Genomic DNA, 20625 nt, shown 5'->3' on the forward strand with positions numbered 1-20625 from the left:
GAAGGCTTTCCTGCCTTCTCTTGCTATCTTCTTCCTCCCCAATTATCCTTCACAGGTGTTTCCTCCAACATTTTTGCATGCCTAATCTTGGCCTCTTCTTGGAGGATCCAAACTAACCACAAGTGGCATATATATATATTATATATATATTTGTCATTATTTGGTCAAAAACTGGGATTTGAGGGACAAGAAAAAGGTCCTATACCTTTAAGTATCTCACCTCCAGCTTGTTACTGAAATTCCCCTATTAGACTATTTCTTTTGGATTGGGGTCACAGTGAACCACTCACTCTCATTTTCCAGTGTTATTCTATTTAGCGTTGCCTTTTCCATGCCTGGTGTCATTGGAGTCAAGTGATTGCTAAGATAAATTGCCCAAAGTCCTGGCTCACCACTTCCAACTCCCACCTGCTTTGCTTTCATGAATGGCCTCTCACGGCCATTCCAGTTGTATCCTTTGTGCTGTCCAAGAGTCTTCAATCTTCACTGACAAGATTCAAAGACAAGACTTCTCATTCCCTTCCCTCAGCTAAGACCTGTGATTAGCAAGTGCTTGCCTTTAGGGAAGTGCTTTCTAGCTTCTACTTCTACTTCTCACAACTTGCCATCTGCAGGCGCTCCAGGTATGCTGGGCAGGCTAATGGAGAGGAAGGACCTGGGACAAATAGAAAGGAAATGTTCAGGTTAAGATAAAAGTTTGTGGAGACCAATGTTCTTTTGAAGTCTCATAGCGGTTGCCCTTAGAAACAATAGTTGACAAAATATTTCCTATTCAGACCCTTTAACAGGTGCTAGACTCTCAGTTAATCTATTCAGAATTGGAGGGGCCTAGAAGGAAAAGGTCTAGCTGTGTTAATAGATATTTTTTACAGATGTGAATTTTCCCCCACAAAGGACAAAGCTTGCAGGGCCATTTCAACATGTGACAAAGAAACATGTTTTTGGGATAAAATATTTTGATTTTCTTCCTTGCCTTGTAATGTTATACTAGAGTCAGGATGGAAAGTAAGTCACGATATATAGGGTTAAATAAAACCCATCTGATGAGAATTTATGGTTTGTAGGGCTTGACTCCCCAGATCCCTTAGATAGGAATTTGGGCAAGATAAAAAAAGAAAAATCTGAATTGAGTCTTCAGAAGTTTACCCACAATTGACCCTGAAGTACCCCTGACCCAAAGTCTGCTCCCACCCAGGGTTTTAGACAACTCAAGGATTGGAAAGACCTCAAGAAGGATAATATTCAATTGCTAGCTAAGAGGGCAGTGGGGTGGAGGTGAAGAGAATCAAGCAATTATCTTAAAAATTAAAGAAATGTAGTATGGTACTCAAGACAATGAACCAGGTTTTACTGATTAAATATTGAGGCTCCTTTTGGGATTTTTGCCAGTTCTCACTAGCCTATTTATACTTTTTTCTTTACAGACCTTTTTAATCTTTCTTTTTCTTTTCTTTTCTTTTTTTTCTTTTTTGAGACGGAGTCTCATTCTGTCTCCCTGGCTGGCGTGCAATGGCATGATCTCAGCTCACTGCAACCTCTGCCTCCTGGGTTCAAGTGATTCTCCTGCTTCAGCCTCCCAAGTGGCTGGGATTATAGGTGCCCACCACCATGCCCGGCTAATTTTTGTGTTTTTAGTAGAGATGGGGTTTTACCATGTTGGCCAGGCTGGTCTCAAACTCCTGACCTCAGGTGATCCACATGCCTCAGCCTGTGTCATGGGCCATGGCCACTCATATTTGGCTCAGAATAAATAACAGGGGATCCAACGTTGGGGAGAGCAGGAGAAGGGCCCCGTGGTTAGAGGAAAGAGCTGGAAGGTGCTCAGGTGGGAGCCAGCCTGGGCTGACAGAGGGGCAGAAAGAAGGGCTGGAGTGGTGTAAATGGAGTTCAGAGAGACAGGAGATGAGGTCTGAGGGGCAGGCAGAGGACAAGCAAAAATTGAACTTTAAGCAGAATGGGAAACCACTGAAAGGTTTTTAGTAAGGGATATGCCATGTTCATGGACTGGAACACTCTGCTATTGTGAAGCTGTCAGTTCTCCCAAACATAACCTATAGATTCAGTGCAATCCCAATCCCAAAGTCCTTGCTGGAATTTTTGTAGAAACTGACGAGTTAACTCTAAAAAGTATATGGAAAGGCCAAGAATACCCAGGACAATCATGAAAAAGATGGAAGGATCTACAGTACTAGATGTGAAGATTTATCACAATAGCTCTGGTAACAGATACTGCTGGGCTGGTTCAAGGACAGTCAAACAGATCAACAGAACTAAACAGAGGCCTGAGAAAAAGACACACACGTGTAGTATATTTATTCTGTGACAAAAGTGGCACTGCTGAGCATGAGCTTTTCGATACGTTTTATGGGATCAATTGGATGCTCACTGTCATGAAACTAGACCTCACAAGCAGACAAAATGACAATTCTAAGTGGATTGTAGGTCTAACTGTGGAAAGCAAAGTCATAAAGCCTCAATAGCATATGCAAAGATATTCTGTGGAATATTCTGTGGAAGCTTGGGAAACAGAAAACCAAGTCTGCACTCAGGGGCAGAGTTTCATCCTGGGCCTCTGACTGGGGCCAACTGTTAACAGGAACAGCCCTGACTGTAAGTCAAAATTGTAAAGTCCCCCTTGGCCAGAGAACCTTCCTGCAGTGGCCTCCACTGCTTTCTCCAGCTTGCCAGTTTTAACCTACAGGGCCCAGCCTCCTCTTAAACTTGGGTGAGATGAGGAATGATCATTGCCAACGTGAAATTTGGTTGAACAGATAAATTTCTCGGGGTACGCATGGGTCACTTCCCAGCTGTCTGTGTGTGGCCTCCGAGAAAGCAACCTCCTTTATCAGGCGAACAGAATTGACACTAAATCCTCCCAGCAAACCCATTCTAGACAGGATGGTGGGTGTTAGTCCAAACTGCACCATTTTGTAAGCCCCTTGCCATTTTGCAGAACCTCGTCAGAGTGAAACATTCCATGTGGATTCAGACTGTGAGAAGCATCCTGCCTAACCACCTGACCACAAGGCACAAGAGCACCCTTATCATAGCCTGCCGGGCAAAGGCCCAACTGAGGGAACATCCCTGTCTTATCCTGTGGGGCAAAGGTCCAAGAAACAGCCTATCACATCCGCTGGAAAAAGGTCCAAACCACCCGATCGTAGGAGCATCTTATCACTATCCTCCCGGCGAGCAAGCCATACTGCCCAGACCCCCACCTAGACCTATACATTACCCCAGCCTGTAAGCAGCAGGGGGTCTGGCATTAAGCTGGTCCCACCTCCTCAGGTCTTGTGCTGGACATAAAACCTGCGTTGCCATAGAGCCGCCGACTCTCTCTGTGTGTTTCTTTAACCCTTGCCTTCCCTTCAAAACCTAACAGTGGGACCACAGGCTCTGGGCTGCAGCTGGGTGTTCTCATCCTCCAGTGTGGATGGATCCTCCAGTGTGGGTGGCTCACAGCAGAACTGAGTCTGAATAATCTCTTCTGAACACCATGGAACTCTCTCTGTCCCGCTCTCCCAACTGCTGCTCGAGTCCAGAGATGCAGCTGGCCAACACCACCTGGAAGGACCCCAAACAGAACAGCTGGCTGTCTCGGAACATTCCTGTGGCTCCCTCTGCCCCGTCCCTCTCACCGTGGCTCCTGGAAGTGCTCTATGGCCTATTGAAAGGGCACCCCGGCAAAGCTTCCCCCGGTTCCCCCACCTGAAAAGTGATTTCCCCTGTTCTGAATTCTTTATCTGAACCTTTCTGAAGACACCTGCCTCACTTGCTAGTTCGGCCAATGTTTATGGAGTTCTCTGCACTGGAGGCTGGGGGCACAATATAATACATGGCCAGGCGGCTGCAAACATAGTGTATGTGCAGCCAGGGCTGTCACTGAGATGTGCAGGGACATGGGGATGATGGCTCTGCCTGGAGAAGGCTTCACAGAGAAAGTGACCACTGAACTGCCTGGGGACCTGGGGCTTCCTGGCTCTGTCCCGCTCCACTCTCTCACCACCCAGTGGTTTATTGGAGTTCTCTCCTGGGGCCAGAGCATTGCTCAAAGCACGGTCCACATCCACTCCATCTCCCTGCCAGCCCAACATCCGCACACCCATAACAGAGTCAGCACTCACAGCATAAATGAATGGATAAAATACCGCAAAAAGAACAAATTGTTTTCTGTCCTCTTCCCTCAGCAACTTGAGATCTTCAAGAGATCCAGAAGGATGTTGCCCCTACCTCAGACTGGGGAGAGGGGAACTCCCCCAAAAGAAGGAGGAGATGAAGATATCAACCAGCCAGATTCCTGTTCAGGACCAGCTTGTTGTGAGCTCTCCTGGGGGATCAGCAGTGGCTGGGAGGTTGGATGTGTGATGGGGCAGGGCAGGTTTATGGAGAGTGTTTGTTCCAGACATGACACAGGGGAAGGGCTCACAGGGTTCAAACTGATCAGCAAGTGCACAAGATAAGGCCCCTATTAAAGCTAATTTGCTGAGATTTTCGTTTTAGCAAAAACAAATGATCAGTTTTTTGGATGTCTCAAATATGTTTGAAATTTATGTGTTTTCTCTATGGTTGGGCACAACTTTACGAATGTATGTGTGTGTAAATAAATTTAAATGTGTCATTCAAATAGTTTATATCAGGAATCATCAAATTATGGTCTTCAAGCCAAATACAGCTGGCCACGTGTTTCTGGAGGTTAGCGTTTATTGGACACATCTGTGGGGCCTTGTGTCCGGGGCTGCTTCTGGGCTGTGGCAGTATCTGCCCGCCCTGCTCTGTACCATTACTAGTGTTTTGTTATCTGACGACTCTGTTGAGTTTCTGGGCAGAATCTGCCAAAACCTGCCAAGTGATATAAGTTTGTCAGTTTCCATTAATTTCTTTCAGTGTTTGCTTTATATCGTTCAAAATTATGTTCTTGGGTGTATAAGGATAGGACTATTATTGCTGGGCCTGGTAACTCACACCTGTGATCCCAGCACTTTGGGAGGCTGAGGCAGGTGGATCAACTGAGGTCAGGAGTTGGAGACCAGCCTGGCCAACATGATGAAACCCCGTCTTTACCAAAAATACAAAAATTAGCTGGGTGTGGTGGCGTGGGCCTGTAATCCCAGCTACTCTGGAGGCTGAGGCAGGAGAATCCTTGAACCCAGGAGGAGGAGGTTGCAGTGAGCCAAGATGATACCATAGCATTCTAGCCTGGATAACAAGAGTGAAACTCTGTCTCAAAAAAAAAAAAAAAGAAAGAAAAAAAGGATAAGACTATTATATCTTGGTCACTTGCACACTAATCAATAAGAAATATTATTCTTTTTCATTTAATCCATTTTCTTAGAATTCTTTGTTGTCTTGTATTAATATTGTTGTCCCTCATTCCTTTTGTATTGCTTTTCCTCTGGTCCTTTTTGCTAAACAGTGATGATACATAACTCAAAATGAATCATAGACCTAAATGCAAAACACAATATTACAAAACTCCTAGAGGAAATTTGATCATCGTGGTTTTGGTGATGACTTTTTAGATGCAACACCAAGGCACAATCCATAAAAAATAATTCGTAAGCTGGACTTCTTGAAAATTAAACATTTCTGCTTTGTGAAAGATATTGTCAAGAGAACGAAAAGACAAGCTAAAGACTGGGAGAAAATGTTTAGAAAAGAAATATCAGACAAAGGAGTGTTATCCAAAACATACAAAGAACTCTTAAAACTCAACAATAAGAACACAAACAAACCAATTAGAAAATGGGCCAAAGACCTGAACAGACATCTCATCAAAGAAGACACAGCAGGTGACAAATAAGCTTATCAGAAGATGCTCCACATCATATGTCCTCAAGAAAATGCAAATTAAAACAACAATGAGATATCAGTAAACACTTATGAGAATGGCCAAAATCTGGAACACTGACAACACCAAATGCTGAAGAAGGATGTGGAGCAACTGGAACTCTCATTCATTGACAGCAGGAACACAAAATAGTACAGCCACTTTGGAAGACAGTTTGGTGCTTTCTTAAAAAACTAAACATACTCTTACCATAGGATCCCTAAATCACACTCCTTGGGATTTACCCAAAAGAATTGCAAACTTATGTCCACACAAAAACCTGCATACAAATGTATATGAATATACTGCACAGTGGTGAAGTCCGGGCTTTTAATGTAGCCATCCTAAATAGTAAGCATTGTACCCACCAAGAAATGTCTCATCCTTCACCCACCGCCTGACCTTCTGCCCTTCACAGTCTTCAGTATCTATGATTCTACTCTCTACCTCCATCTGTATGCATGATGTAGCTCCCACTCACACGTGAGGGTGCACAGCATTTGACTTTCTGTTTCTGAGTAATTTCACTTCAAATAATAGCCTCCAGTTCCATCCATGTTGCTGTGAAAGGCATGATTTCATTCTTTTTTCATAGCTGAGTAGTATTCCACTGTGTTTGTGTGTGTGTGTGTGTGTGTGTGTGTGTGTGTGTGTGTATCTTTTGCCACTAAAAGTAACATTGCCATCATATGGTGAAGTGGGAGGGAGAAACAGGTCCCCCAGTTACATAAGAACTGACAGAGAAGGAAGTTGAAGAAATATGATGGGTGGAGAAAATAGGTCCCACCTAGGGAGACATCACATCAGCTCTATGGAGCCCCAGAGTGCTTAAGGGGTTGGCACTAAATGAACCTGGAACTCTCTTGCACCCTAAAAGGAACATTGGAAGGGGTTAGCAGAAAATGTCCATGTCAGTGATTCATCATCTCCCTTTCCTCACCATGCCCCAGGGACTCCCATGCCTTCCCAATCCTCTTGCCCCTACCTGGGTCAGCCTTTCCACAGCAGGGTAGGGCACATTATAGCCAAGGGCACAGCTCCCAACTCCTACACAGGTTGTTTTGCATAGGAGGAGGAAAAACACTGAAGACTTTCTGGGAAGTTAGTGCCATGGGGCAGGAAAGAACTTTTCCCACTCCCTGCCTCCAGGCCCATTCCACGGAGGGTCACTCCGCCACCCAACCTAGATAGTGGGGCCCTGACCCCAGTCCCCTCACCTGAATCCAGAGCTTCTGTGAGGGGCTGACCAATGGTTAGCAATGAAGGAACCCTGCTTCCCTCCCTGGACTTTGAGTTCCCGTAGGGCAGCCCCTGATGCGACCCAAGACCCATAGCACAGGGCACACGAATAAGGATTTGATTTCGCCTCTTCCGTGTTCGTATGATGATTTGCTGTGTTTACTAGCTGAGTAAACTTGGGAACATCTCAACTTCTCCTTTCCTAAAATAGAGATTGCAGCACCTGCCTCTTAGGACTATGAGGGTTGAGGAGGATGCAGGAGCAGCAGGTATCTTGATGTCTGGACATTAGAATGCTCAGTAAGCGGTGGGGTCGTAGAACAGGCTGTCACAACAACTGTGTGGAAGGACTGGGAGAGGGAACAAACAAGATCATGCTACCTTCAGGAGTCTGAAACTCCATCCTCTTTGGGTCCAGAGGCCCAGTGCTCTTCTCTCCCATTTCCTGACTTGCTACCACACATGCACCGGCTGCCTTACCCTCAAATCAAGATTGAGCCAGAGAAGTCCCCAGGTGAGGTCTCTGGGGTGGGGTGGGACCTGGTGACCTGGGACCCTGGCCAGAAATCCTGAGCCCAGCCTCCTGGGTGTTTCCCACCCACCTGATGTAGGGCAAGGCTCCAAGAAACAGATGACAGAGGTGGCCCGAGGCCTCCCAGCCCCTGGGAAGAGCCAGGCTGAGTTTTATAAAGGGACTGCTCTTTTTCCAAACACACACATCTCACTCATCCTTCTCCCCGTGTCACTTCCCAGCTCCAGTAAGTCTCACCTACCTCTTTGTGTTTTCTAGAAGTGCCCAGTGCCCGGTCTGCTGTGCTGCCTCTAGGAAGGGAAAGGGCTGTGGACGAAGACTCAGGAGCCTGGGTCTAGGCCAGCTCTGCCATTAGCTGGGTTGTGTGACCTTCACTTGACACCAAAAGCCCACATCTGTACAACCAGGTGGCTGAACCAGACCTGTCCATTGATCCTTTGGGATCTCCTGAGACAACTCCTGTGGAAATGTCCCCAGTGGGACCTGAGCACAGGACTTTCCTGTGTTCTTCCTCCCTGGATTCATCCTCCTGTTGGGGTCCCAGTTGTTGAATCCCCTCCCCAGTTCTGCTCCCACAGTGGGTGGAGGGCTAAGGATCCCCTGTGAATGCTTTGGAGGCTCTCCAAACCCCAAGGCCTGGCCAGATGGCTTGCCCTTACCTGGGTAAGGTATTGAGCAGCCAAAGCTCCCTCACTCCCTACCACAACCTGCAAATTCTCAGGCACCCTCTGGGCACAGGGCTTGGCGTCTAGCCTTGGCCTCAGAATCAAAAAAGCTTTGGGTGGCTCCTCTTAGTCAGTTGCCAGCATGGAGCTTTCTCCTGCGTTGAGAGGAGTTGGGGGTTTATTGTCAGACACCCACATGCGTTAGCCAAGGTCCTTTTCTGGTTCTTTGGAAAGTGTGAGAAGTGAGAGCTGCACTGTCCTATTTTTCAGGCTTGGGGTGCAGGCCAGCCCAGACTGACCACTGGCTGGAAGATTTGCTTTGGGAAGTCAGACCTTCTTATTTAAACAGGGTCAAGCCTTGGTGATTCTGAGGGTGCAGATAATTCCCAAGAGCAGACACGAAGCGACCCCCACCTCACTCCCACCCCATCCGGCAGCTTAAGAACCAGGGGCTTATTTCTGTTCCTTGTAACAGTGGCCATTCCCGTTTCTCATTCCCAGGGGAATGCAGGAAGGGCCCCCCCTGTGTTCGGGACAGGGCTGTGTTTCCCGTTCACACTCACATCCATGCTCACATGTGCACCTGGAGCCTGCATGCACCGTTTCATGCAGGGCTTGCACTTGAGTCAAGGTGGGGCCCACGGTGTCTGGTTCCTGAAGCAGCCCAGGAGGGTCGGAGACCAGATCACCAAGGCTATTGTTCTGCCCCCGTGACTCTCACCTCAGCTGTGAAGCTGGAGGAGATGGATTTGGTGCTGTTTTAGGAGTGGGGTCTGCCATGTGCTGGCTGAGACTGGAGGGGTCCCAGCTCAGTTCTTCCATGTGTTGCTGGCCCCCGACTCTCTCTGCTTCTCCCTCTCCAAAGCTCTGCCCACAGCTGGACTTCCACCATCCACCTGCATCTCCTCTTGGCCCTGGCCAAGGTGGGCCAGGTCTCAGACTTGGTCCTACCCTCTCATTTTTGAGCAACTTATCCCATCACATTTTTAAAAATCGACTTCCTTCTGTTCCATCTTAGGGCTGTTTTTCCTCTGTCCTCAGCCCTCCTTCCAACACCCCCACATAGAGACCCTAACTTAAATGAAGGGAAAAAAAGATTGTGTTTATTTCCTGAAGCCTTTTTGAAAGCCAAGATGAGCAACACTCAAGCTGAGACGTCCATAATAGGCATGATCAACATGTTTCACAAATACACCAGACGTGATGACAAGATTGACAAGCTAAGCCTGCTGACGATGATGAAGGAGAACTTCCCCAACTTCCTCAGTGCCTGTGTGAGTCGGGGTTTAGCTTCTCAATGTTGGTTGGACGCTGGCATGGCTGAGGATATATTTTACTATGTGTCCTTGGACGAGTCACCCTCATCCTCTGATTAAAACATTTCCCATTTGCAAATGTATTGCTTGGATCATATGGGAATCTAATGATGATAGGCAAAAAAGTATGAAAATAGGAAAGAGTTATACAGATATAAATGAGGTTATTAGATGGTCAGCAAAGTGTGCAGCTTGAGGGCGGTGCACAGTCCCCTCCCAGTGCTCACTGACCCCCTCTCTGTGAGACTGAAACTCAACTCAACTGCTTCCCAAAGGCCCCACATCAATATCCCTGAGATTAATGGGAAAGCACTGGAAGTTCCATTGCTAGTAGAAATCAATAGCCCTCTTTGCAATAAACAAGACTCATTAGCAAATCTGAAAATAATTGTGGGCTACTAGGTACCAAAGGGTCTAGACGACCAAGAGTAGGGAACCCAGAAGATGAGTTTGGTGGAAAAAGAGAAGAAAGGAGAGGAGGTCAGAGAAAGAAGAGAACAAAGCATGAGGGCCAATTTGGGGGCCCTGGGGTAGAACTAAGGTAGCCAGTGCCCTTAAAGGCTGGGGACAGGTGAGAGTGAGGCTGGGACAGGGGACTGCTCTCCCCAAGGTCACTAAACAGAGCGCCTTGGGACAGGAACTGCCTCCCATCTGAGATTTGAGACAAAAAGTCTCCCTAGAGAACTCCAGGGATAACATTCACATCCTCACCCCAACTTCACCCACTCGCCCTGCACTCCCAGCCCCGCCACAACGCCTGTGCAGATCTAGGCATTTGTCTCTGTCTCTGCCTCCTCCTCTCCCCTCCCAGCCCAAAACTTGTTTGTGATTGAATTTTTTTTGTTTGTATGTTTTTCTCTTCACAGGACAAAAAGGGCATACATTACCTGACCAATGTCTTTGAGAGAAAGGACAAGAATGAGGATAAGAAGATTGATTTTTCTGAGTTTCTGTCCTTGCTGGGAGACATAGCCACAGACTACCACAAGCGGAGCCACGGAGGGGCGCCCTGTTCCGGGGGAAGCCAGTGATCCAGCCCCACCCAGGGGCCTCCAGAGACCCCAGGAACAATAAAGTGTCTCCTCCCACCAGACACTTGCCTTATTTCCTTCTTCTCTTTGGTGACCTACATTGTCAAAACTGCCAATTCCAGGCTTACTTGTTGGAGAATCCCCGCCACCCCCAACCAGTGGGTCACCCAGGAGTAAAGTCCCACCACCAATGTTCTCCCTGTGGCCTCCAGCAGAGCTGTGCTGCCTCTCACACAGGTCCTGGTGTCTGCCTCTGCCCCACTCCCTAAATGCAGCCACCACAGCAGGTTACAGGTGGAAGTTGGTAGAAGGCCTCTGCCAGGTCACAGCAATGCCCCTCCTTGTCAAGGCCTGGACCAGGTCATTCGGATGTATTTAGATACTGCACTGAGAAGGAGCTGGCATCTCTCAGTGTGCTCCTGCCCTCCCACTCCTGCCCCAGCTGTTCTCCAGGGCTTGGGGAAACAGAAACCACTCACATAGGGATTCCTGGATGGCATCAGGCTCACAGCCCTTGTGGCTATGAATGGGAGGCTCAGTAGTTCCCTGAGGATAGACTTCCTTGTCCTGTGGTCTGGGCTTCAGGGGCTGTGTCCTCTCCCTGTGCTGTGTGCTTGTGTGCATGTGCCTATGTGGGTGGCCCTGTGGAAGTCAGAGGGAGTCACCTGGAAGCTGAGCTGTCCTCCATGATGGTTTGCTAAGTGCCAGGACTGGGTTTCTGGTGATGAATGAATATTCCAGATTTTGAGGAGCTCAAAGTAGTCCAGGAGTCCAAATAAGGAGTCTGGCCAGAATAAGGCAGCACCATGGAAATGCCCTAAGGACTGACACAGAGAGCTCATGCTGATTGTGATGAGAAATTGCAGCACCTCTATCTGGCAGGTAATGAGTAGTTTGTTATTGGTAGTCTACTCCAGGCCAGGTACTGTGCTATGGGCTGAGGATGCAGAAACAAGCAGGACACAGTGCTGTCCTAGCAGAGTGCTGGCGGGTCACTCCATACAGGCCACAACACAGGGTTAATGTTCACCCAGTGCCACTTCCAGGCCATGTTCTGTGCAGCTGCTCTTAGTATTCCTCCTTCTCTCTTACCACCCTGGTCAGTCTGCTGCTAACCTGTCAGTCAAGCAAACATTCTTCTTGGAGGAATCAGGCAACCATCTCAAAAATTCTCTTTCCATCCGACCAGCAGAAGTGTGTAGGAGGCGTTATTTGCTCTTGTGAATGACTGCTCCACTCCACACTCACACCTCTCTTCACAGACCAGCATCTCCTCTCCTCATCAGGAATCTTCCTTCCTGAACATATTCTGCACCTCATCAGCATTCAGGACTGATCTGCAGTTTTCACCTCCAGATCCCAATGTCTGACCATTAGGTTTCTTCTCTCTCCTTCTCCCCCTTTCTCATTCTTATTCCACCTGTTCTTGGAACTCACAGAGACCTGCAGTCCCTGGGCTTTCATTTTCTCTTCCCAGCCCCCTGCTGCCTTCTCTATGCAGCCTGCCCCCCATCATCCACCCCAGAATTGCTCTCTTTCCTCTCTTAGCTCTGTTGCCCACTTTCCTTGGGCCACAACTTCCCTGCAGATCTCCATCCTAGAACCATCTTCCCCATTTTCCTCCTCTCTCCTCCACCAGGACTGCTGGTCACTGCTCAGAACCGTCATGCCAGGGTCCCAAGGGTAGGTGCCTGACTTCCTCTCTGCCCAGCACTCTCTGAATCCCTCCTGTTCACCCAGCTGCTGTTATTCCAAGTATGCGCAACACACTCCCATCAGTATATCTCAGTATTTCATGCCTCAATACCAATCTTTCAAACTACTGCCTCTGCCAGAAATGTCTTTTAATACTTCATCTGTCTCATTCACATTACATTTCAAGACTGAGCTTTAATGTCAATGTCTCTTAGACATTTAGAGGGTGAACCACCATCCCTTCACCCCAAAGAAATGATCTCTGCCTCATTTGCGCCTCCCTCACCCTGACCCCACTCCTACCATAGTGGCTGCATTACCTCAGATCCCCTCATGTCTTTCCATCCAGACTTGGAATCATGGGGAGAAAACACTGTTGCCTCAGATCTCCTGGTTACCCAGCACATAGCAGTACTGGATCCCAGCTCATAATGAGTACTCTATATCATTTTTTATTATAAAATACTTTTGTGCAAATTCTGGTCAGTACCACTTCATGTAAACAGCAGTGCAAAATCTAAAAACTTCCAGTTTGGGAGGCAGCCTGTGCAGCTTAGGAGAGGACTCCAGAATCTGGACCCCAGAATCTGGAACTAGGCCAAAAAGAATAATGCAAATGACTGAAGAGCTTGACTCAAGCCCTGATCTCTGAAAAGAAGAGAGGGTCTCCCTGGGGTGGGGTTGCTGGACTTTCAAGTCCATTTCTAGAGTCCGGAAGGCAACTGGCCATCCCTAATGTGGGCCTGCCTTCCCTTTATATTTATTTATTTATTTATTATTATACTTTAAGTTCTAGGGTACATGTGCACAGCGTGCAGGTTTGTTACATATGTATACATGTGCCAAGTTGGTGTGCTGCACTCATTAACTCATCATTTACATTAGGTATATCTCCTAATGCTATCCCTTCCCCCTACCCCAACCCCACGACAGGCCCCGGTGTGTGATGTTCCCCTTCCTGTGTCCAAGTGTTCTCATTGTTCAGTTCCCACCTGTGAGTGAGAACATGTGGTGTTTGGTTTTCTGTTCTTGCGATAGTTTGCTGAGAATGATGATTTCCAGCTGCATCCATGTCCCTACAAAGGATATTAACTCATCCTTTTTTTATGGCTGCATGGTATTCCATGGTGTATATGTTCCACATTTTCTTAATCCAGTCTGTCACTGATGGACTTTTGGGTTGGTTCCAAGTCTTCGCTATTGTGAATCCTGCTGCAATAAACATACGTGTGCATGTGTCTTTATAGCAGCATGATTTATAATCCTTTGGGTATATACCCAGTAATGGGATGGCTGGGTCAAATGGTATTTCTAGTTCTAGATCCTTGAGGAATTGCCACACTGTCTTGCACAATGGTTGAACTAGTTTACAGTCCCACCAACAGCATAAAAGTGTTCCTATTTCTCCACATCCTCTCCAGTACCTGTTTTTTCCTGACTTTTTAATGATCACTATTCTAACTGGTGTGAGATGGTATCTCATTGTGGTTTTGATTTGCATTTCTCTGATGGCCAGTGATAATGAACATTTTTTCATGTGTCTGTTGGCTGTATGAATGTCTTCTTTTGAGAAATGTCTGTTCATATCCTTTGCCTACTTTTTGATGGGGTTGTTTGTTTTTTTCTTGTAAATTTGTTTGAGTTCTTTGTACGTTCTGGATATTAGCCCTTTGTCAGATGAGTAGATTGCAAAAATATTCTCCTGTTCTGTAGGTTGCCTGTCCACTCTGATGGTAGTTTCTTTTGCTGTACAGAAGCTCTTTGGTTTAATTAGATCCCATTTGTCAATTTTGGCTTTTGTTGCCATTGCTTTTGGTGTTTTAGACATGAAGTCCTTGCCCATGCCTGTGTCCTGAATGGTATTACCTAGGTTTTCTTCTAGGGTTTTTACGGTTTTAGGTCTAACATTTAAGTCTCTAATCCATCTTGAATTAATTTTTCTATAAGGTGTAAGGGAGGGATCCAGTTTCAGCTTTCTACATATGGCTAGCCAATTTTCCCAGCACCATTTATTAAATAGAGAATCCTTTCCCCATTTCTTGTTTTTGTTAGGTTTGTCAAAGATCAGATGGTTGCAGATGTGTGGTATTATTTCCAAGGGCTCTGTTCTGTTCCATTGGTCTATATCTCTGTTTTGGTACCAGTACCATGCTGTTTTGGTTCCTGTAGCCTTGTAGTATAGTTTGAAGTCAGGTAGCGTGATGCCTCCAGCTTTGTTCTTTTGGCTTAGGATTTTCTTGGCAATGTGGGTTCTTTTTTGGTTCCATATGAACTTTAAAGTAGTTTTTTTCAAATTCTGTGAAGAAAGTCATTGGTAGCTTAATGGGGATGGCATTGAATCTGTAAATTACCTTGGGCAGTATGGCTATTTTCACGATATTGATTCTTCCTATCCATGAGCATGGAATGTTCTTCCATTTGTTTGTGTCCTCTTTTATTTAGTTGAGCAATGGTTTGTAGTTCTCCTTGAAGAGGTCCTTCACATCTCTTGTAAGTTGAATTCCTTACAAGGAATTGCCACATAAATACTAGGTATTTATTCTATTTGAAGCAATTGTGAATGGGAGTTCACTCATGATTTGGCTCGCTGGTTTTCTGTTATTGGTGTATAAGAATGCTTGCGATTTTTGCACATTGATTTTGTATCCTGAGACTTTGCTGAAGTTGCTTATCAGCTTAAGGAGATTTTGGGCTGAGACGATGGGGTCTTCTAAATGTAGACATGTCATCTACAAACAGGGACAATTTCACTTCCTCTTTTCCTAATTGAATACCCTTTATTTCTTTCTCCTGCCTGATTGCCCTGGCCAGAACTTCCAACACTATGTTGAATAGGAGCGGTGAGAGAGGGCATCCCTGTCTTGTGCCTGTTTTCAAAGGGAATGCTTCCAGTTTTTGCCCATTCAGTATGATATTGACTGTGGGTTTGTCATAAATAGCTCTTATTATTTTGAGGTACATTCCATCTATACCGAATTTATTGAGAGTTTTTAGCGTGAAGGGCTACTGAATTTTGTCAAAGGTCTTTTCTGCATCTATTGAGATAATCAGGTGGTTTTTGTCTATATGCTGGATTACATTTATTGATTTGCATATGTTGAACCAGCCTTGCATCCCAGGGATGAAGCCCTCTTGATCATGGTAGATAAGCTTTTTGATGTGCTGCTGGATTCGGTTTGCCATTATTTTATTGAGGATTTCTGTCTCTTTGATCTGTCTAATGTTGACAGTGGGGTGTTAAAGTCTCCCATTATTATTGTGTGGGAGTCTAAATCTCTTTGTACATCTCTAAGGACTTGCTTTATGAATCTGGATGCTCCTGTATTGGGTGCATATATATTTAGGATAGTTAGCTCTTCTTGTTGAATTGACCCCTTTATCATTATGTAATGGCCTTCTTTGTCTCATTTGATCTTTGTTGGTTTAAAGTCTGTTTTATCAGAGACTAGGATTGCGACCCCTGCCTTTTTTTGTTTTCCATTTGCTTGGTAGGTCTTCCTTCATCCCTTTATTTTGAGCCTATGTGTGTCTCTGCAAGTGAGATGGATCTCCTGAATACAGCACATTGATGGGTCTTGACTCTTTATCCAATTTGCCAGTCTGTGTCTTTTAATTGGAACATTTAGCCCATTTACATTTAAGGTTAATATTGTTATGTGTGAATTTGATCCTGTCTTTATGATGTTAGCTGGTTATTTTGCTCATTAGTTGATGCAGTTTCTTCCTAGCATCAATGGTCTTTACATTTTGGCATATTTTTGCAGTGGCTGGTACCAGTTGTTCTTTTCCATGTTTAGTGCTTCCTTCAGGGTCTCTTGTAGGGCAGGCCTGGTGGTGACAAAATCTCTCAGTATTTGCTTGTCTGTAAAGGATTTTATTTCTCCTTCACTTATGAAACAGTTTGGCTGGATATGAAATTCTGGGTTGAAAATTCTTTCCTTTAAGAATGTTGAATATTGGCCCCCACTCTCTTCTGGTTTGTAGAGTTTCTGCTGAGAGATCCGCTGTTAGTCTAATGGGCTTCTCTTTGTGGGTAACCTGACCTTTCTCTCTGACTGCCCTTAACACTTTTTCCTTCATTTCAACTTCGGTGAATCTGACAGTTATGTGTCTTGGAGTTTCTCTTCTTGAGGAGTATCATTGTGGCGTTCTCTGTATTTCCTGAATTTGAATTTTTTCCTGCCATTCTAGGTTGGGGAAATTCTCCTGCATAGTATCCTGAAGAGTGTTTTCCAACTTGGTTCCATTCTCCCCAACACTTTCATGTACACCAGTCAGATGTAGATTTGGTATTTCCACATAGTACCATATTTCTTGAAGGCTTTGTTTGTTTCTTTTTACTCTTTTTTTCTCTAAACTTCTCTTCTTGCTTCATTTCATTTATTTGATCTTCAATCACTGATACCCTTTCTTCCACTTGACTGAATCGGTTGTTGAAGCTTATGCATTTGTCACGTATTTTTGTGCCATGGTTTTCAGCTCTATCAGGTCATTTAAGGACTTCTCTACACTGGTTATTCTAGTTAGCCATTTGTCTAATCTTTTTTCAAGGTTTTTAGCTGCTTTGTGATGGGTTCAAACTTCCTCTTTTAGCTTGGAGAAGTTTGATCGTCTGAAGCCTTCTTCTCTCAACTCGTCAAAGTCATTCTCCATCCAGCTTTGTTCCGTTGCTGGCGAGGAGCTGCATTCCTTTGGAGGGGCTGAGGCACTCTGATTTTTAGAATTTTCAGCTTTTCTGCTCTGTTTTTCCCCCATCTTTGTGGTTTTATCTATCTTTGGTCTTTGATGAGGGTGATGTACAGATGGGGTTTTGGTGTGGATGTCCTTTCTGTTTGTTAATTTTCCTTCTAACAGTCAGGACCCTCAGCTGCAGGTCTGTTGGAATTTGCTGGAGGTCCACTCCAGACCCTGTTTGCCTGGGTATCAGCAGCAGAGGCTGAAGAGTGAATATTGCTGAACAGCAAATGTGACTGCCTGATTGTTCCTCTGGAAGCTTTGTCTCAGAGGGGTACCAGGCCGTGTGATGTGTCCGTCTGCCCCTACTGTGGGGTGCCTCCCAGTTAGGCTACTCCAGGGTTAGGGACCCACTAGAGGAGGCAGTCTGTCTATTCTCAGATCTCAAACTCCAAGCTGGGAGAACCACTACTCTCTTCAAAGCTGTCAGACAGGGACATTTAAATCTGCAGAAGTTTCTGCTGCTCTTTGTTTGGCTATACCCAGTCCCCAGAGATGGAGTCTACAGAGGCAGGCAGTCCTCCTTGAGTTGCAGTGGGCTCCACCCAGTTCGAGCTTCCCGGCCAATTTATTTACCTACTCAAACTTCAGCAATGGTAGGCACCCCTCCCCAAGCCTTGCTGCCGCCTTGCAATGAGATCTCAGATTGCTGTGCTAGCAATGAGGGAGACCCCGTGGGCGTGGGACCCTCTGAGCCAGGCACTGAATATAATCTCCTGGTGTGCCGTTTGCTAAGACCCTTGGAAAAGCACAGTATTAGGGTGGGAGTGACCTGATTTTCCAGGTGCTGCGTGTCATGGTTTCTCTTGGTTAGGAAAGAGAATTCCCTTACCCCTTGCACTTCCCAGGTGAGGCGATACCTCGCCCTGCTTCAGCTCTCGCTCAGTGGGCTGCACCCACTGTCCTGCACCCACTGTCCGACAAGCCCCAGTGAGATGAACCTGGTACCTCAGTTGGAAATGCAGAAATCACCTGTCTTCTGTGTCACTCACGCTGGGAGCTGTAGCCTGCAGCTGTTCCTATTCGGCCATCTTGGAACTTCCCCTTTATTTTTCCAGTTCATATTTCACCTGATAATATTCCATCCAATTGGCAGTGGCACATACAAATTAGGATGGAGTGTGTGGACAAATACTTCTTCATCTTCTTGTCTAGAATTAGAATCACCTTCTCAAGGAGCCTTGTCTGATGTTCCTGAGACTATTTCACACTTTCCATGCTTATGCCAATGCAAGATACATCACATCTATTAGGATATTCTATTTACACACTCATGTCACCCCAGAAAGGTGATCACAGAGCAGGGACCAGATGTTTGGCATGCAGTTCCTAGTTAAGATTCCAAATCCTGAGATATTGCTGATTTGCTATGGCAGGTCATCAAGAGAACTGTGTAATTCAAAACTCACCCAGGTGACTTATAGAACAGAAGCAGATGGATGTAAAGGGGAGAGAGGGCCAGATCTCTACAACCACAGCCCGGAGCTCCAAACAGTCACCAGATAGAAAATTAATTTGATTTCATCCAATATTCCTTCAAAAGGGTGTCAAGGAGTAGGGTGGAGGCAATGTGTCATTCTGCATTGGAAGGAGGATATTTTAGAGCAAGGTCTAAGGGCACAGGTCACATTGATCAGAATTCAACCTTTGTTCTAACACATACTAGAGCAAGAATTTACTTGATTTGGAATAAGTAATAGCTACTGTACATTGTATTGGTACTAAAGAGAAAGAATAATTGACAGCTTTATGCCCACACTGACATGACAGCTGATGTGAAAGAGATTCTGGAAATCCAAACAGTCCCAAGAAATTCTGATATGAAAACATCCCAATAACTTTTTTTTTTTTCAGATGAAGTCTGACTCTGTTGCCCAGGCTGGAGTGCAGTGGCACAATTTTGGCTCACTGCAACTTCTGCCTCCTGGGTTCAAGCAATTCTCTTGCCTCAGCCTCCCGAGTAGCTGGGATTACAGATGTGCACCACCACATCCGGCTAATTTTTGTATATATATTTAAATTAATTATTTATTCATTTTTAAATTTAGGACAGAGTCTTTCTCTGTCGCCCAGGCTGGAGTGCAGTGGTGCGATCTTAGCTCACTGCAAGCTCCACCTCCCAGGTTCATGCCATTTTCCTGCCTCAGCCTCCCGAGTAGCTGGGACTACAGGCACTCGCTACCACGCCTGGCCAATTTTTTTGTATTTTTAGTAGAGATGGAGTTTCACCATGTTGGCCAGGCCGGTCCAGTAACTTGTGTATATTGCATAAATATACCCAGAAAGTTGTGAGCTGTCCGTGGTGCTGAGTTCACTGTGACGTCACTCCTGCCTCCTTTTGTTTTCTTCTGACTGACAGTCAACCTTCTCTACAGGAATCTCTTATGTTCCCCCACATGCAGGTGGTTTTTGAGTAGGCTCCTCAAGAGTGATCTCAACTTTCCAGGAAGAAAAGAGGGCAAAGGGAACAATGTGAAGAGGAGAAGAAAATCATAGAAGACCATGTGTTTGATAAACCAGATTGTTTCCACATTGTCACTATAACCACACCATGACAGCAAACACATACATATCCCCTTATGGATCTGTGAGGTAGTTTCTTTGGTATTCCTTCCCAGGAAAGGGGTTGATGCATCATAGAGAATATATATATATATACACACACACACACATATATATATTTAACTAAGTGTGAGATAATATTTTATCATTTTTGTTACTTGTATTTTACAAGAGCTCTGACCAGCACCAGATAAACTTCAGTACTCTCCTTTCTTTGGCCTCAATATTACTGGATTAAATAATTACTGCTTTTCACTAGGAGCATCATTTATTTACCATTATTTTAAATTTTATATTAAAACTCAATTTCTAGTACAGTCTTTGGTTTCTTAGGTTTTTTTTACCTAAGTAATTTTAAAATCTTTTATTATTATTTACCATGTTTCAAACTAAATTAAAGCAGTTTATGTGAACCAACCAGTTTCTTTGGGAATTATACAGAAGGGCATGAGAGCCTTTATTTCATGCAATCCAACAAGATAACTTTAAATAAATTTATGGTGAAACTCCAACAAAACAACAACAACAACAACAACAACAACAACAACAGAAAACAACAACAAAAAAACAAAAACCAAAAAGCAAACAGAAAAGAGAGAGAACAGGAATGTTGGCTTTAGAGCCATATCAATCAGATATACTGAATGTAACTTATTTGATCTCTGTTTAAGTAAACTTAAAAAAAAAAAATCCATCACAACTGGAAAAATGTGAATACTGACTGGGTATTTGATTACATTAAAGAAATATTATTAATTATTTTTAGATATGACAGTAACGTGGTGATTATGGGCTCCTTAGGTTGTCCTTATCTTTTAAAAATACAAATTGAAATGGTTACAGATGAAATTATATGAAGTTTGGAATTTGCCCAACAAAAATGAAGGATAGGAATGGATGGTGCTACAAGTGGAACAAGATGGTCGTGTATTGACCATCATCAAAGTGGGCAATGAATACATAGGGAGTTATCACACTATTTTCTCTATTCTTAATGTGTCTGAAAAAGTGCTTCATAATTTAA

General features: G+C 45.0%; 2 protein-coding genes across 6 annotated transcripts in view; one reads left to right on the forward strand and one right to left on the reverse strand.

Moving 5' to 3' along the window:
- The window catches only part of PGLYRP4 (peptidoglycan recognition protein 4), a 99116-nt gene that overhangs the window by 17094 nt on the left and 61397 nt on the right, over nucleotides 1-20625 (reverse strand). The gene's annotated exons all lie outside the window — the stretch shown is intronic.
- LOC117075039 (protein S100-A7-like) lies at nucleotides 7439-10672 on the forward strand. 2 transcript variants are annotated; one of them, XM_033197063.1, is made up of 3 exons: nucleotides 7439-7580; nucleotides 9380-9537; nucleotides 10446-10672. In XM_033197063.1, the coding sequence occupies exons 1-3, from the start codon at nucleotides 7529-7531 to the stop codon at nucleotides 10608-10610; spliced, it is 375 nt and encodes a 124-aa protein (XP_033052954.1). In that variant the 5' UTR covers nucleotides 7439-7528; the 3' UTR covers nucleotides 10611-10672. The 2 variants fall into 2 exon arrangements, with proteins under 2 accessions (XP_033052954.1, XP_033052955.1); XM_033197064.1 differs by lacking the exon at nucleotides 7439-7580 and adding an exon at nucleotides 7765-7824.

This window comes from Trachypithecus francoisi, unplaced genomic scaffold (assembly GCF_009764315.1).
Source record: "Trachypithecus francoisi isolate TF-2019V2 unplaced genomic scaffold, Tfra_2.0 Lachesis_group5, whole genome shotgun sequence".
NCBI classification, from domain to species: Eukaryota; Metazoa; Chordata; class Mammalia; order Primates; family Cercopithecidae; genus Trachypithecus; species Trachypithecus francoisi.

What these genes read in the sequence shown, in the direction of transcription:
- LOC117075039 (XM_033197063.1), top strand. Translation starts at nt 7,529, where the DNA reads ATGCACCGGCTGCCTTACCCTCAAATCAAGATTGAGCCAGAGAAGTCC. An exon ending in TGAGCCAGAGAAGTCCCCAG is followed by an intron (nt 7,581 to 9,379) that starts GTGAGGTCTCTG and finishes TATTTCCTGAAG; the next exon opens with CCTTTTTGAAAGCCAAGATG. An exon ending in CCAACTTCCTCAGTGCCTGT is followed by an intron (nt 9,538 to 10,445) that starts GTGAGTCGGGGT and finishes TTCTCTTCACAG; the next exon opens with GACAAAAAGGGCATACATTA.